Consider the following 16,134-nt stretch of genomic DNA (forward strand, 5'->3'; position numbering starts at 1 on the left):
TTGGAGACGCGAATGTTGACAGTTAAGTGTGTGTCATGGCGTTGGCATTAACAATAGTGTTTAACCAATTACAGTCAAACCTTGCTTTTCCAACGCCCCGCTTTTCATATGATTTGGTTTTCAACTAAATAAGAAATCATGGATGCTAATGTTGCACCCAAAATAGTTACCAGATAGATATATCAGGGGCCAAACATCAGTACAGTTGAGATCAGTTTAATGCCCTGAGAATACAATGGAAGTGGATGAATGGGAATATTTACATGCTACACAAATAGAGCTGCAATAATTAATTGATTAATCACCAGCTGTTTTGGTTCTCCATCATTTTTTGATTAAAATATTTTAATATCTTTCATTTCTACCTCTCAAATGCAAATATTTTTGAATTCCCTTAGATGAAAGCAGACCTATTATGTTTTTGTTTTAGGCAAAACAGTTTATTCACACATCGGCTTTGTCTTTGGAAAACGGTGACGGACATTTGTGCCTCTTTTCTAATACCTAAAGAGTCAGATTAATTAACAAAGACAGTTAATCGTTTGTTGCAATCCTAATCACAAATGATCCGAGATGTCGAAATTGTCGGCTTCCCTTGCCCTCCTCCGTTTCCACGAGTCTTCAATACAGGTAAAAGTTTATTTTTCTATCATATTAATCAGTGTTGCTGTGGTTTAATTTGGATTAATCACAGTTAAATAGTATCCATTTTGATCTGCAGTTTTCCTCAGTTTATTGCGGTTCATTTGTTCCAAAGTATTATTCATTATTAATTATTATTAAGGTCATTATTACACTCATTGTTCTTTGTTTACATCACCTTGTGCCGGCTACCCAATCACTGCACGGACAGCTGCTGCTAGTATAGCATGCTAGCGAGCAAACTAGTTAACCTCTCCAGTGCACTTGTGCTAAACTTAAGATGTTTCAAGCAAAGTGGGGAAGAAGGACGAAGAAGACCAACTTTTACCACTTCCACACTAAACGAGAGGAGAACTTTTTATTCACTCAATCTGCTAGCATATGCTGTAGTTGTCTACAGTCTATTTTTTTTTTTTTGCCGGGCTTTTTCTTTGCATAAAAATGATTTTTGCATGTATTGGTGGAATTTAACAAGTGACGACTACGTACTGATGTACTAAGGATGGTCCAAAGTGGAAAAAGGCAGACCACAACATGCTTTAGAAGTGTGTACTTTAACCCCTTCCTGTAATGAAGTACTGAACTTTATTAAAAAAAAAACATTTTTGAGGAAATGTGTATTTGCAAGTGGACCCTGTCAGAGTCTGGCCTGGTTAAATGATGTGGAACTCGTCTGCATTGTGTATGTCGGCTATCCACTGCTATAATTATGCAATTATGGGCCTTTATGCAGCCTGTACACCTCAACTCTGGCGAAATGCATCAATTAGAACACACCCCCCTCCCCTTTTTGCTCTCTATGATTTTTTTTTTGTTTTCAGACTTCTGTATCTGCCTGCTCTGTGGATTGTATTCTTCCACAACTTGACCACATTTGCATAATGGCATCAGTCATTTCAAGGAGAGGACATACAGTCCACTGGAATCACCATCCAAGGGGGGGGGGGGGTGTCGTAGCCTTGCAGGTGCTGGAGAGGGGGGGGGGTGTATTTGTAGTGAATGGAAGGAAGGAAGCCCGGGCATTGATGACGGTAGTTCTTATGCTCTGTCATTAGTTGGGCATTAACCCCCCCCCCCCCTTCTCGCTACTTAGTAATGACAGGGCATAAGAAGCTGAGGGGGTGGGTGGGCTGTTTGTAAGACGACAAGACCGATTGAGAGCATCGGCCCCAACACCTGCCCAGGGTCAGTAACTCACCTCGGGGGGTCTTAACTATGGCGTCCGTGGCTGTGTGTGTTTGACATGTGTACTCGGGATTGATACATTTGAACGTACAAAACGTTGACAGAAATAATGCGGCTTGTTTTTCTGTTTGTGTTCGACCCCAAGAACTAATCCGAAACACAACACTGGCATCAAAGCACATGACTTGAGGAAGCGGGGGGGAAACTGATAATCAGCCAAAGTATGTTTTGCTAGTGTCAGATTTGGGCAAAATATCAATTTCTTTCCAAACTGTACTGAGTTATGTGTACTACATATGTAATTTGTGCGGCTAACTACATTCTCCACGAACAAACAAAAAAAAATTGCAGCAATTCGGGCAACACCAAAAATCCCAACATAAATTGGGCCAAAATCAACGATACTGTAATCCCTCACTTATCACGGTTAACTAGTACCAGACGCGGCCGTGTTAAATGAAGTTCCACTCAGGAACCTCACCTTATTTGTTGTTTTTATTGTTGAAGGATAAATAACTTGTTTGCAACCTTCTAATTAAGGCTATTTTAGAGCCCTCCAGACATGAAATAACACCCCTATAGTCACCTTTACTCTTATTACTCAGTATAGCAGATAATAAGTTAGTTTGAGCATAGAAAAAAACCTGTCTATAACATTCTAAATACAATTACTAACATGATTAGAGCCCTCTAGACATAAAAAAGCACCCCTATAGTCACCTTTACACTCTTATTACCCAGTTAGTAATTAGTTCTAGCATTAAAAATCTTGTTCACAAACATCTAAATACTGTTTTTGACATCATTAGAGCCCTCTAGACATGAAATAACACCCCTATAGTCACCTTGACACTCCTATTGCTCATGAAAACAGAAATAAGACATATCGTGAGCATTGGGAGAGATTTTTTTTTTTGCTTCCTGTTTTTTTTATACACTGCTTCCTGCGGTGGCTATTGTCCCCTCAATGTCACATGACTGACGTCTCGTGACCATGAACAACGTCCTTTACAGACGGGAAGGAAGGGGGCAAAATGTGGTGTCAACATGTAACATGATGTGTTTTCAGGCTTGTGATGAGCATTAAGCATGTCTGAAATAACCATTTTGCAGTTCAGCTGTACCCTTGAGCAAGGCATTGAACCTCTAATTGTCTACATTTGCACGTTCATGCACATTCATAGCATATTCCCAATAGAATGCTACTTATTCTGATGAATTCACATAGAAGCCACAAGCGCTGATGGTCAAGTTCTAATGTCTCTCTTGCAGGGCTGGTTGGTGTGTGAAGACCAGGCTTGTCAGAACAGGACCAGACGCTTGCCCATCGCCTTCTCCCGCCACGGACCCATCTGCCCAGGCTGCAGCAGAGCTACTCTCAGGCCCGAGGTATGATTTTTTTTTTTTTTTTTTACAGGATTCGACCACATTGATGATTCAATTTGGAGGTTTTGTCCAGATGGTGGTGCTGTGGAGCTGGAAAGTGTCATTGTACATCTATGGATGAGTGGTGCACATAAGGTGCAGTACTAAAAAATACTTAGTTGTTCACGTTTGATATTACCGGTACCCTGTTCTGTGTGTGTGTGTGTGTGTGTGTGTGTGTGTGTGTGTGTGTGTGTGTGTGTGTGTGTGTGTGTGTGTGTGTGTGTGTGTGTGTATATATACATGTGTGTGTGTGTGTGTGACAGGGCTCAAGCACACACTTGCAGGACACTGAAGCGCTCGATGGTACACTTTGTTAGGCTGACCACTGTTTTTAACACTCTCCCTTTTAAGTTGAGTGTGACTGTCCTATGTGTCCCCATCGCGGGCTCAAACGTTGCCCTAACTCTGCTGTCAAGTCCCCCCCCCCCAACCACCCACCCACCCACCACCACTCCTCCTTTTTTTTATAATCCACTGCGCTCACTGCTTTGCTGTCTCTGGGCTCTGTGGCGACAGATTGTAACCCAGAAGCCCAATTTCTGCTGTCACTGTAGCCACTTAGGTGGCCGTTGCCGTGCCTGAGGGCTGTGGCACTTTAAACTGCGGGCTGAATAAAAAAACGTTTAACTCGGCGAACGCTCGCTCATCCACCGTTTCTCCAACTCAAGCTTCTCTGTGCTTCAAACTGCTCAATGTTTGGCCCCACACGTTGTCATTAAAGCGTTATTCAGAAAAAGCACGGGTAATGAAGACGGCAGCCGTAGTCGTTAGCGTGAGCGCACACAAGTCTTATGTCTACTGAATGGAGTGTAAAAGCGATTGTAGGGTTGTTACCTCATTTCTGGAGGGCTTTAATAATGTTAAATGTTGGTTGTAAACAGTTTTTCTAAAATGAAGTGCAAATGCTGAACTGAAACATCAAAGGTTGAAATAGCTTAGAATATTCATTCATTCATTTTTCTACCGCTTTTTCCTCACGGGGGGCGCGGGGGGTGCTGGAGCCTGTCCCAGCTGTCTTCGGGGCGAGAGGCGGGGTACACCCTGGACTGGTGGCCAGCCAATCGCAGGGCACATATAGACAAACAACCATTCACACTCACATTCATACCTATGGACAGTTTGGAGTCGCCGATTAACCTAGCATGTTTTTGGAATGTGGGAGGAAACCCGAAGAAAACCCAGGCATTCACGGGGGAGAACATGGAAACTCCACACAGAGATGGCAGAGGGTGGAATTGAACTGGGGTCTCGTAGCTGTCAGGCCTGCACGTCTGACTCAAAGAACATTTACCTCATCACACAGCAACTTAACACCCAAAAGGTACCATTAATTTGTTAATTTTCTACCGCTTATCCTCACGAGGGTCGCGTGGGGGGGGGCGGGTGCTGGAGCCTATCATAGCTGTCTTGGGGCAAGAGGTGGGGTACACCCTGGACTGGTGGCCAGCCAATCGCAGGGCACATATAGACAAACAACCATTCACACTCACATTCATACCTATGGACAGTTTGGAGTCGCCGATTAACCTAGCATGTTTTTGGAATGTGGGAGGAAACCGGAACGATATTCACCTACTGAGGATCGAACTAGCAACCAATCAGGCACAGAGCGTCACATTGAACGTTAAATTGTACATTATTTTCAATGGGGGAAAATGTCACAAATATAGACATAATGGTGGGGGATTATAGCATTAAAGAGGAGGTGCCAAATAAATAACCCATTCATTTTCAGTGGGGGCAATTCCACAGAAAATATACAATTACTGTAAATGGTGTTTATTTTTATTATTTTTTTCTAATCTTGAATATCAGCGTGGATCATAGAGTTAATGATTCCTGACAGAAAGACAATCAGTATTGTTGTTGCAGTGCTGGAATGTGAAATGCACTTCTTGTTTGTTCCGTTTTTCTCCTTTTGCATCATGCTACATTTACCATCGCAGTGGGGGCTGCCTCCGCACGCCTCGCCCTTTCCTCGCCTCCATCCATCCATCCACCCATCCATCTCTCCGTCCTTCCTTCCATCGCTGCTTTTTACTTCTCCCGCCCTCCCTGGCTGGCCGCAGATTGAGAGCGTGAGCTGATCTCCATGTAATGGGAGAGTAATAGGCACTCTGCCTTGATTGGTTGGTAATTTGGGGGAGTTATGCACAGGTGCTATTTGTAATATTTTCACTAAATTAAATTTCTTTCTCTTCCTCTCTCTCTCTCACTGCTCTCGCTGTTCCTTTCACCAAACGCCCCCGTCCGCCCACCCCGCCCGCATCCAAAGCGCTTAACTCAAATAGCCTCTTTTTTTTTTTCCTCTTCTCCTCCGCACTCTGTTTCAAATCTCTCTCCTGACTTTCCTTTTCTTTCCTCTTTTATTCACCGCTTTCTTGCCCCTGCTCTTTTCTTTTCACTTTCTTTGCCTCCCCTCCCCTCCTTAGCTCTTCCACTTATTCTCTCCTCATCCTCCTCACCCTCCCGTCTCCCTTTTTTTCTCCCCCTCGCTTTATTGATGTACGCTCAGGCGCCCATTAGAGCTCCCTTTTTTTTCCCCTCTAGTGGAAATTGCACCGTGTTAATTTTCACACAAATTACGGCAATAGCAGGTATCTCTATTTGATACATTATAGCGGGAGCAATCAGAGATAATTGAGTGCCTTTCAGAGGGAGACGGCTGCATTCACCGCCGCCTCAAAGCCGCCCCATTATCGCCTAATCGCTCTTTAAACACTGAATTTCGCCGAACAAAAATTCTTGTCATAATTTTGCTTAAGTGTATTTGGAAATCACAGTCCTTTGAGCGAAGATAATTGAAATCAAATCCCTTTCACTGGAGCTGACATTTCTACATTTCCCCCCAATTGAAATTAATTTCAAAAATTGGGCATGAATATCTTCAAATAGCAGGCAATTATGCCTTTCAATGGGGAGAAATTACCGGCGCTGAATGCTCGGAGGCTTGCAGGCGAGAGCGCCAGTTAAATGCCTTTGTTTCCCGTCATGTTTGCCTAGTAAAGATTTACATATATTGACTCATTACCGTGTCTTGTGAAGCTGATCAGCGCCACTCGCTCCGGCGGCAATGAGCGCTCATCGCGTCTTCAAAAGCCCGAGCGTTTAGAGTCGTCGGATGTTTGCTTCTCGCCGCTGCGTGACGGTCATGTCGGCCGCCGTCGTAGATTGATGGCCGGTGAACCAGTTGGGGTTTTTTGACAGGAATAAAGTCGGAGTCGAGCAAGAATAAGTCGTAAAAAATGTCATTTTGGTAGCTCAAAGTTCAAAATATTCATTCATTCATTTATTTTCTACCGCTTTTTCCTCACGGGGGGTGCTGGAGCCTATCCCAGCTGTCTTCGGGCGAGAGGCGGGGTACACCCTGGACTGGTCGCCAGCCAATCATAGGGCACATATAGACAAACAACCATTCACATTCATACCTATGGAAAATTTGGAGTCGCTAATTAACCTAGCATGTTTTCGGAATGTGGGAGGAAACCGGAGTACCCGGAGAACATGCAAACTCCACACAGAGATGGCCGAGGGTGGAGTTGAACCCTGGTCTGCGCACTAACCACTCGACCGCCGTGCCGCCCCAGTTCAAAATATTAATTTTTATAATTATTTTAAAGTCGTATTATGACTGAAGTTGTCATTTTTGGAAAATTATGATGCGGAAAAAGTTATGGGAATAAAATCGTACGCAGATTCCAGCTGTATTTCTTTTGATTTGTGCTTCCTGCCAAAACTTCCTGTTTTAGTTTATTCCACCGATGGTTCGCCTGTGGGCATGCACACTCCACAATGATTGACAAAGTGCTGCCTAACTAAGAACCATATAAGGAAGTCTGCCTTCTGTGATGTCACAAAGGGACGGTTTTACCACGCCTTTTCAAACTGAGTGTTTTGAGACATCCCCAACTTCTTTTTAGGGCTCACTTCCAAATGCGCAAACCTTGTTATCTGAAACTTTGACATAGTTTTAAACGTGATTACAACATTTTTAACTACATTTATAGGTCAGAAAAGCGGAAAAAGCATAAAAAGTTTTTAAAAATAAAGTAAAAAAAAAAACATTCCGGTATTATGGGAATAAAGTCATATTACAAAAAGAACATTTAGATTTGCAAAGCAGCAGAATTTTTTTTTTGGGGGGGGCAGCAAAGTCAATACTAATTGGCTTTTTTTTAACCTACCTAATATAAATATATACAGTACAGCAGGAGTCTCAAACGCAATTATTTTTTTCAGATTAAAATGAACAAAGCATTATTAGAGCCCTGTAGACATGACAAAACACGACTATAGTCACATTTATACTTTTTTTATTTACAACATATTGCGCAACTGCAGGGTCTTGAGACACATGCTAACTCGCAAACTAGACAGCTCGCGACCTAAACTGTAGCCTTCAAGTTATTTCCTTTAAACTTAAATAGCCAAAAACGTACCACTTCCACACAGATAGGGAGGATAACTATTAACAGTTATTTCACCTTTAACATGAACATTAATCAAACGTAATAATTTTTTCTGGGTACATGATACCATACAGCATCCATATCAAACTTGCGCGGGCCGCACTAACATTAAACTTTCATATCAAGGCGGGCGCCTCAAACTAGTGTCTTGCGGGCCGCGTGTTTGAGACCCCTGCAGTACAGCTTCTAAGCCAATTTCACTAAATATCAAAGTGGCCCCTGCATCCTTTCATTTTTTTTTTTTGGTATGTGGCCCTTGATGGAAAGGATTGGACCCCCCGGCGGCCAAGTTCTTCCTGAAGGGTGGCGACAGGTGTTTTAAGACTCGGAGCAATCCTTGAGTGCTCATTTTTTGTCCACTCCAGCGATGTGACGAGTGATTCACGGGGTCCATTTGTCTGTTTTTAGATTTGTCCTGATGACACACATTTCTTGTTTTTTTTTTTTTTTCTTAACTGTTGCTTGTGAATGTATTTGCGAAGGGAAGCTCAGGGGTACGACGCTCCGAGGGGAGTGGTGGTGGTGGTGGGAGATGGGGTTGGGAAGGGGGTGTGGGGTCCCCCCCCCACCCACGCTCCCGGGAGAGAGGCAATTTCACAGCTGGTTTGCTCCTTAGGCAGTCAGGCTGAAAATGCTGCAGATTTGTGGAGCAAATTGAAATGGTGTCAATGCGGGGAACAAAGCGCCGCAGCTGAATGACGAGGCAGGCGTGTGTGCGTGCATGTGCGTGCGTGCGTGTGTGCAAGAAAGGTGGGGTTGAGGTGCTCCAAATTCAATAACAACCCTGTAATATTTTAGCCACGCCTTTCTGACACCTGTCAGTCAGTCCAAATGCCTCAATGGGCCCATAATCAGCATTATATTGTCTGATTGTGAGTGTGTCTTTGTGTTGTGCGCTTTCCCCTCCTCTGCCTGTGTGTGTGTTTATTATTCAAGATGGCATGTGACCGCGCTTGCACAACCTTGGCAACCAAAAGCGAGGCTCCATTATGGGTCGTGCATGGTTTGGTTGTTGGCTAGGCGGCGCATCAGTGGTCAACAGCTGTGCGTTCCATGCATGCAGCCGTTGACGGCCATTAAACACCCCCTCCCTTTCCACTTGTGTATACACACACACACTCATCATATTTTTGCACGTAGTTACATTAGACACTCTTGCCACTTGATTATGCCGCCGCAGTAAAAACTGAAATTACAATTACGTCGCCGGTGGATTGGCAGGTATAATGGGCATGGCGTACGCGCCAGCGGCGACACGCAGGAATTGTCGGGGGACTCTTCCTCCCGGCGGTAATAATAATAAAGCACTCGGCGCGCACCTGACGGCGGCGTGGGGTCGAGGCTTAGCGTGCCCTCTCTGGCGACGCGGGGAAATGACGAGCCAATAACTGCAATTAAACACGCCGTATAATGGCTAATCAAATTGACAGCCTCGGCTGTTGGCGTGCCTCTCTCACAATAGCTTATCACAACAAACTATTAGCAGGGAGGGCGTTTGAGGCCCGATCCTCTTTTCTTCGCCTTGTCTCGCTCCTCTTCTTGCTCCTTCGCTTCCACCGCACACTGTCACACTCGTCGTCGCACCCCCCCCCCCTTAGTTAATTGCAGCCAAGACGAAAAAGCAAGCAAATTTACTGCATCACACAGAGGAAGTGGAGATGAGCGAGCAAAACTTTTTAATGGCTTTTGCATTGCGTGTGTTCTTGCTTTGCAGTACTCCGAGAAGGCCCTGTACAACCAGATCTGCTTCTACAGGTTCATCTTTGATTGGGAACACGCCGTGGCCAAAGTACTGCCTGGGGAAGAGAAGAGTAAGAACACACAAACACACACACACGGTGCAGGTTCTACTTGAAAGGCACTTTTAAAATGGAACCATTTACAATGGTACAACAATACCAAATATGCTATATTATTAGTCCATAAATATGGAAAGACAGGTTATATGTAGTATTGTGTCACTCGACATTAGTAATAGGACATGATGTTAGATTACATCACCTTTCATACACGATGGAGACGGCTGGATGCTGATGGAGATAAAGTGCTCAAAATGTTCTCCTCTCATTCCATGTGGAAGTGGTAAGTTTTTCTTCTTTGTCCCTCTTCCAAACTTTGTTTTAAACACTTAGAAGAAGTAACTAGGAGAGGCTAACTAGTTAGCCATGTCTTGTATTTTGACTTTCTGAACCACGGCACCCTGTGGAATAATTAATTTTTTCTACCAGTAGGCGGTGCCAGATCAGTGTACCATTCAGGTTGTTTGTTACAAAAAATGACAGAAAATGTGGGAATTTTATTTTATTTTTTTAACTCCTGTTAGCCAGTGTGTCCTGAATAAGAAGTAAGAGATAAAAATCTAAAAATAAAATAAATAAAAATAAAAAAACAACTGAATACAGATACATGTTTGTAGCCTTTTTACAAAATAAAAAATATATACAAGTATATACTTTTGAATACATCACCACTGGCTAAATAGCTAAATAACAAGCATGTCCAAACTGGATGCTAAGGTCAATTTAAGCGTCGCTATCTGATCAAAACATCCACAAATCACTTCCTGTTTACTTGCGTATGGCTGACTTGTCACATGCTGTTGAAAGTTGTGCGCCTTTGCCACAAACGTGGCTTTTAAATGCGACATTTCATACCTTTTTAGTCCCCGTTTGTGCTATAATTGAGTTTTCCCCCCGACCCTTAGGATTGAAATCAAGGCGGTGAAATTGGCGTTTGAATCCCCCACACCTCCGTCTGTGCTTCCTCACAAATACTCATGCGACGACGTCGCACGAACAATCAATGTCTCCGAGTAAGCCTGTTAGCCGAGTCGGCAGCGGTGCCCTGTGCACACACACCAAAGTACGGCCATTGCATATGGGTGGAGGGGGGTGGGGGGGGGTTAAGGACATTCAGCTCCTCAAGTCAACAGCCCTAATTTAGGAGACGGATTCAATCACACACACATACAGAATGCAAAACGCTCCAATCACCGGGAGAGCGGCGGAAAGAGGCCCTCCACCGCTCCCCCAGCAGCCCCCTTCGCTCGCTGTCCACCTTTATCGCTCTCCCCCTCCGTTCGCTCTCTCTCTCAGACAGGCACTCGTTTGGCTGTGTTGATTGAAAACAGGTTTTAGATTTGGAGAAATGATAGGGCGAGTAATGCGCGCGCTGACGAAAGGATAGCCCTTCTCTTGTAATGGGACATGGAGCGTATATTTCTCCCCTTGGGCTCAAATAGACGCTCCTCCAGCCCTCTGAGCGCGCTCAGTAGGCGGCAGCCGTGAGGCCTCTTTACCCGTAGTTCTCCCTGATTGATGTCACTTGATTAGAAAGGGCCGCCGGGCTGAGTGATTTATTTATTTGATTAAATATGTATTTATGTATTTTTATGTATGTATGCCTGAATGCCGGCCTTGTGTGGCAGCCAGGAGAGGCCGAGTGAGACGGCGGAGGTAAATATAACATGTAATCAACAGATGACCACTCGGATGATGGGAGGGGTGCTAACGTGATTATAGCCCCCCACTTCTGTTTTCTTATGTTTTTCTCTCGGGGGCGGGGGGGCCCAAGATGTAGGAAATCATTGCCAATCACTTTTTGACTCGGTCCGCCCCAAATAGATTTGGCGCTACCCTCGCTCATAAACACGTTTTAGTCTGCCAGAGAATAAGACGATGTAGCAAGAGGGATCGGTGTTGTTTGGTGTGCAAATTGATAAGTTTTTATTCAAACGGGATATTTGACACCACTGGAGCCACTTTTACACGCCTATTGTTCTTTGTTTACGTCACATTAAATAGGCTAGGGGATTACTGCAAGCTAGCATAGCAAGCCACTGACCTACCGTAGCGAGTTATCCTTGCCAATATACTTATGATGAACTTAGTGTTACAAATAAAGTGGGGGAACAAGGACAAAGAAGTTAATAACTTACCACTTCCACACAGAATGAGGTCTCATATAAATATATATATAACATCATGTCTCCAGTGACCACAGTCCTACATATAACTCGCCTTTTCATGTTTTCTTACCCCTAACATGCCTGGAAAAACCAAGCAAAAGATGTAAGTGCTTTACACTGACTACTCTAAAGCAGATATGTCAAGAGTTGCATTTAAAAATGAGACATTTTCAGGAAAATTCTGGTCCTTCCACCAAAATTTCCAGAATACACACACACATATATATATATATAACATTTTTTACGGTATCTGACCACCAAGACCCCTGCAAAATTATCAGAAGTATTGAACATTTGTTTTATTCTATAAACCACTGACAGAAAAAATGGTTCATTTTAACTTTTAAACAATCCAATGGTACATAATGTTTTCAGAAATCAGTATTTGTGGATTTAATTTTTAGTCACTGATTTCATGCTCACACACACACACACACACACACACTCAATGTCCTACTCACTTTCTCGACATTTTTGCACGGCGACAACGCTATTGTCAATCCTCTTGGGTCGTATTTATCATATCAGCAGGTATGCATGTTTGTGTGCCGCAAACAAAAGGTGACAGTGTCTGTTTAGCTAAACGTGTGTCTCTCTCACACACACACACACATGTGCACACACACTTCCATGCTGCTAGAAAGTATAGGTTTAAGGTGTTAAAGCTCTGTCCTGGTGCCGTAATACCACATATTACTGCATTACACACCCAGGGGCAGCGTTGCTAAGATTACAGGGAGGAGACGTGGAATACTATGCACCGTGTATGTAGTTCACATTATCAATATGTTTGGTGGAACTGGTGGGCTTCTCCCTTGTTTCCAATCAGGATGTTTGTGTCATGGTGTCAACGCTTAATTTTATTGGGCGTAAAGATGGCGAGGCTCCATTATTAGCGGCCTAACACTTAACACAAAAGAGCGGCACTTTGAACCGCGATCATCGAGGTAGCGAGCACGTCTTATCTGCATGTGCGATATGTTTTTTTTTTTTTTTGTGCCTGATTGCCGCCGCTGAGTAAAACCTGGAGGTAATTTCATCCGCGGCAGGAGAGCGACGAATAGACAAACGCACACGACGCGCCTCCCCGTTTCTCGGCTCGGAGCGTCTCATATCAATGACGTGCAATCGTTTCTTGTCAGTTTTGGTCTCTGCTTGCTTTTTCTCCTCCCCGCTACGTCTTTTTGAGTGTGGGCAGCGTGATTGCGTGCGAGCCGTAATGTAATTTTACCGCATTGATAAAACACAAATTGTCCTTGAGTCGCACGTTTCTAATGATCCCTTTTTCCTGACAGGCTCGGCATTTGGTCGCATTCCGTCCTCCCACTCCTCTCTCTCTCTCTATCCATTCTCTCCACCTCCTTCCCTCTCTTCATCCTCCCCTTCCTTTCTGCGGCGTGGCCAAGTCCGCGGGTGCGATTGTCGAATCAATTATTCATTCTGTGCAATTACACTCACACAAAGAAGTTTCCCCCGTGCACCGAGTGGTGATTAAATTAACTGCTTTTCCAGCTGCCCGCCGCCACCAGCCTAATGGAATATTCATGGACGCGGCCGACGCGATGGCCGATCTCCATTAACTTCATCATGCTCACTTAATTACAGGCTTGTTATTGTATTTACACCTAGTTAGAGCGTGCAGAGCCCTGACATGCTCGTGCCCAGCGCCGCCGCAGTGTGCGCGGGTGTGCGGCAACACCTCGGTTACAGCCAAGATAACCCCGGATACGTTTACTGTGTGTGAGGCAAAACACTGGCGTGGAAGTAATTCCCTTCCATATACGGCCTTTTCTTGATGATGTTCCGTTTACTAGAATTGGCTCAAAACGTTCGTTTTGAGAAGGCGTGGTAAAACCGTACCTTTGTGACATCACAAAGGGTGGACTTCCTTATATGGTTCCTGGTCAGGATGCATTTTTATCAATCAGCGTGGAGTGTGGGCCATGGGTGGAATAAATTAAACAGACCAATTTGGCAGGAAGTCGGAATACAGCAGAATAGGTGCAGATTCTGGAAAGTCTAAAGTTTTCTGTGCGTGTTATTGTGTGTAGCTGCTCTATAGGAGACCACAACTCAACACCAAAGTTTGAAAAATGAGCATTATAGGTCTTCTTCATGAATTTAGAAATATGAATCCAATGAAATATTGCTGGCAATGATACAATTTGGAAAGTTGCACATTTTTATGTGTGGCACAAACATCTGTAATAAGAGCAAAGTCTGGACCAATGAGTGGCGTTAGCGACTGGGCTAACTGGACTCTCCAATCACAGTTGCCTATTGACTATTTTCGACAGCTAACGACTTTTAGCAACACATCGAAGCTCTGTTCCGACTGCCAGGAATTTCCACGTAGAAATGGTACGATGCACAAGTTTTGTGTTAACCGGCTCATGCCTTACTAGTATCGTTATCTGCAAAAAAAGGATCCCGATATCATATTTTTATGCTAATCTATCGATAGCAGGTCAAAGATATTTAATACAAAGCCTACCCCCATTTATATCCCATATCCAGTTACGCAAATAAATACCGCTCCTCCAATATACGTATCTCCCTCTTTGCCTCCTTGCCACCAGGATGGCACAGTTGCCCTGATTTACTCAGTAGAAAGCGAGCAGCTAATCGCTACATCAGCTGTAACCCGTTTTTACCTCCTCTCGAATGAAGGCCTTACCTCAAACAAGCACCACTATTTGATTTGAACATGTTGTCATTTTTCTCTTTCTCTCCTCCCCTTTTGTTTTTTTACCTGAACTATTCTTTTTTGCTCCTCTTGTAAATCCTTCCCCGGTGATTGAGGCAGAAGATGAGCAATGATGGTGGCGGTGTGATTTGATTTTTTTTTTTTACCTTACCTTTTATGGAAATGATGACATGATTGCTTTTGCTTGATGATGCATCATCACACCCTACTTCTATTATCCGGATAAATGGACTGCTTTGTCTCGCCCTCCTTCCCCTGCTAGCATGACGATGTTCGTCAAAGTCAACTACACAATTTTGTGTTTTTTTTTTTACCCCCTTAGTCTCCATGACGGAGTTGGTGTGCTTTTTAAGTGTTTAACTGCCATCAATTGTGTGCACGCGTGTGTGCGGATTTCTGTGTATCTAGCCTTTGTTCTCATGGCCACTCGGCAGGCTTCTGTTTATCCAGCGGCTGCTAATGTAGCAGGAAGGAAGCACAAGACGGGAGATAGGGCTGTCGGGCTGACAACTGGCCATATGGACGATTAAATCTACGCAGAAATACATCACTCCCTCCTGGAGGCCATTTTTTTTTTTTACAATGATCCCACTTCTGACACCAGATAGTGAACAATGTGATGGAAGTAAAAAACAGACTATATTATGTCCTTTTTATGTTTTTTCTAGTGTTATTATACTACATTATTAGTGCAAATGTAACTATAGGGTTGTTATTTCATGTCCAGAGGGCTCTAAAAATGCTTTTTCAACACGTTTTCTATGAATATATTCATCCTCCCATCACTCCCATTCCACATTGGGAGTGACCAGGATGGATAGGATCAGGAACGAGAAAGGTCCCACATTCCAAAAACATGCTCGATTAATTGTCCATACGGTATGAATGTGAGTGTGAATGGTTGTTTGTCTATATGTGCCCTGTGATTGGCTGGCGTGTACCCCGCCTCTCGCCCGAAGACAGCTGGGATAGGCTCCAGCATCCCCCGCGACCCTCGTAAGAATAAGCGGCAGAAAATGAAGCATCATGACAGTCAAACATTTTAAATTTTCATTTCTGAGTGCGTCATTTGCCCGAAATCGGTAAACAGATTTTTTTTAAGGTATCTAAGGTGAGCTTTGGCCCAAACAAACACGTTCCCTCCAGCGGCAGCCATTATTCCTCTTGGACGTGATAGTGTGTTATTACTTCGTTTTTATGACACTTGATGCACACTCGACGCAATGTCGGGGAGATTCGGCGGCGGCGGCGGCGGCGGCGGCGGCCGGCCCGCCTCAGATGGTGTCAGTCGCCTCGCCAGCGAGCCCACCTGAAGGGATAACGCACCAAATATTGACTCAACGCTCTTGTCGGGACTTTTTCCATCGATCTCACGTTCCTGCTTCTATTGCGCCGTCATCGACCAGTCGGTCCAATTGTGTGATGCCCCTTCCCTGCCTTCAAAGCGATAGCATGACAAGCAGCTAGCGTAGCGTCTCCAGGTAAATATCCAGGAGTAAATATGGCAGATTCACTTGCTGACACCTTGATTTTTTTTTTTTTTTGCTGACATTAACACCGTTTTTCTCCATTTTTTTCCCATTTAGGTCGTGCTGGTTGGTGGAACAAAGAAAAGGAGGTCTACAGGAAGCTGAAGGAAGTGCCCGATAAAGCACTCAGCGCTAGCGGCTACTCTGAAATTAACCTGGCTAAACTCTTCCAATCCTTCTCCTCCCTTAAGTAAAAAAAAAAAACAA

General features: G+C 44.1%; 1 protein-coding gene across 3 annotated transcripts in view; it reads left to right on the forward strand.

The window, feature by feature from the left end:
* Positions 1–16,134, forward strand: part of pola1 (polymerase (DNA directed), alpha 1) — a 48,583-nt gene extending 32,449 nt beyond the window's left edge. For all 3 annotated transcript variants that reach the window (XM_078790590.1, XM_078790588.1, XM_078790589.1), the window contains 3 exons: positions 3,100–3,216; positions 9,439–9,535; positions 15,985–16,134. In XM_078790590.1, coding sequence (XP_078646716.1) covers positions 3,100–3,216; positions 9,439–9,535; positions 15,985–16,121 — 351 coding nt within the window. In that variant the 3' untranslated portion in view covers positions 16,122–16,134. The remainder of the gene's footprint in view (positions 1–3,099; positions 3,217–9,438; positions 9,536–15,984) is intronic.

This window comes from Doryrhamphus excisus, linkage group LG5, assembly GCF_037039965.1.
Source record: "Doryrhamphus excisus strain RoL-2023G ecotype Guam linkage group LG5, RoL_Dexc_Guam_v1.1, whole genome shotgun sequence".
NCBI classification, from domain to species: domain Eukaryota; kingdom Metazoa; phylum Chordata; class Actinopteri; order Syngnathiformes; family Syngnathidae; genus Doryrhamphus; species Doryrhamphus excisus.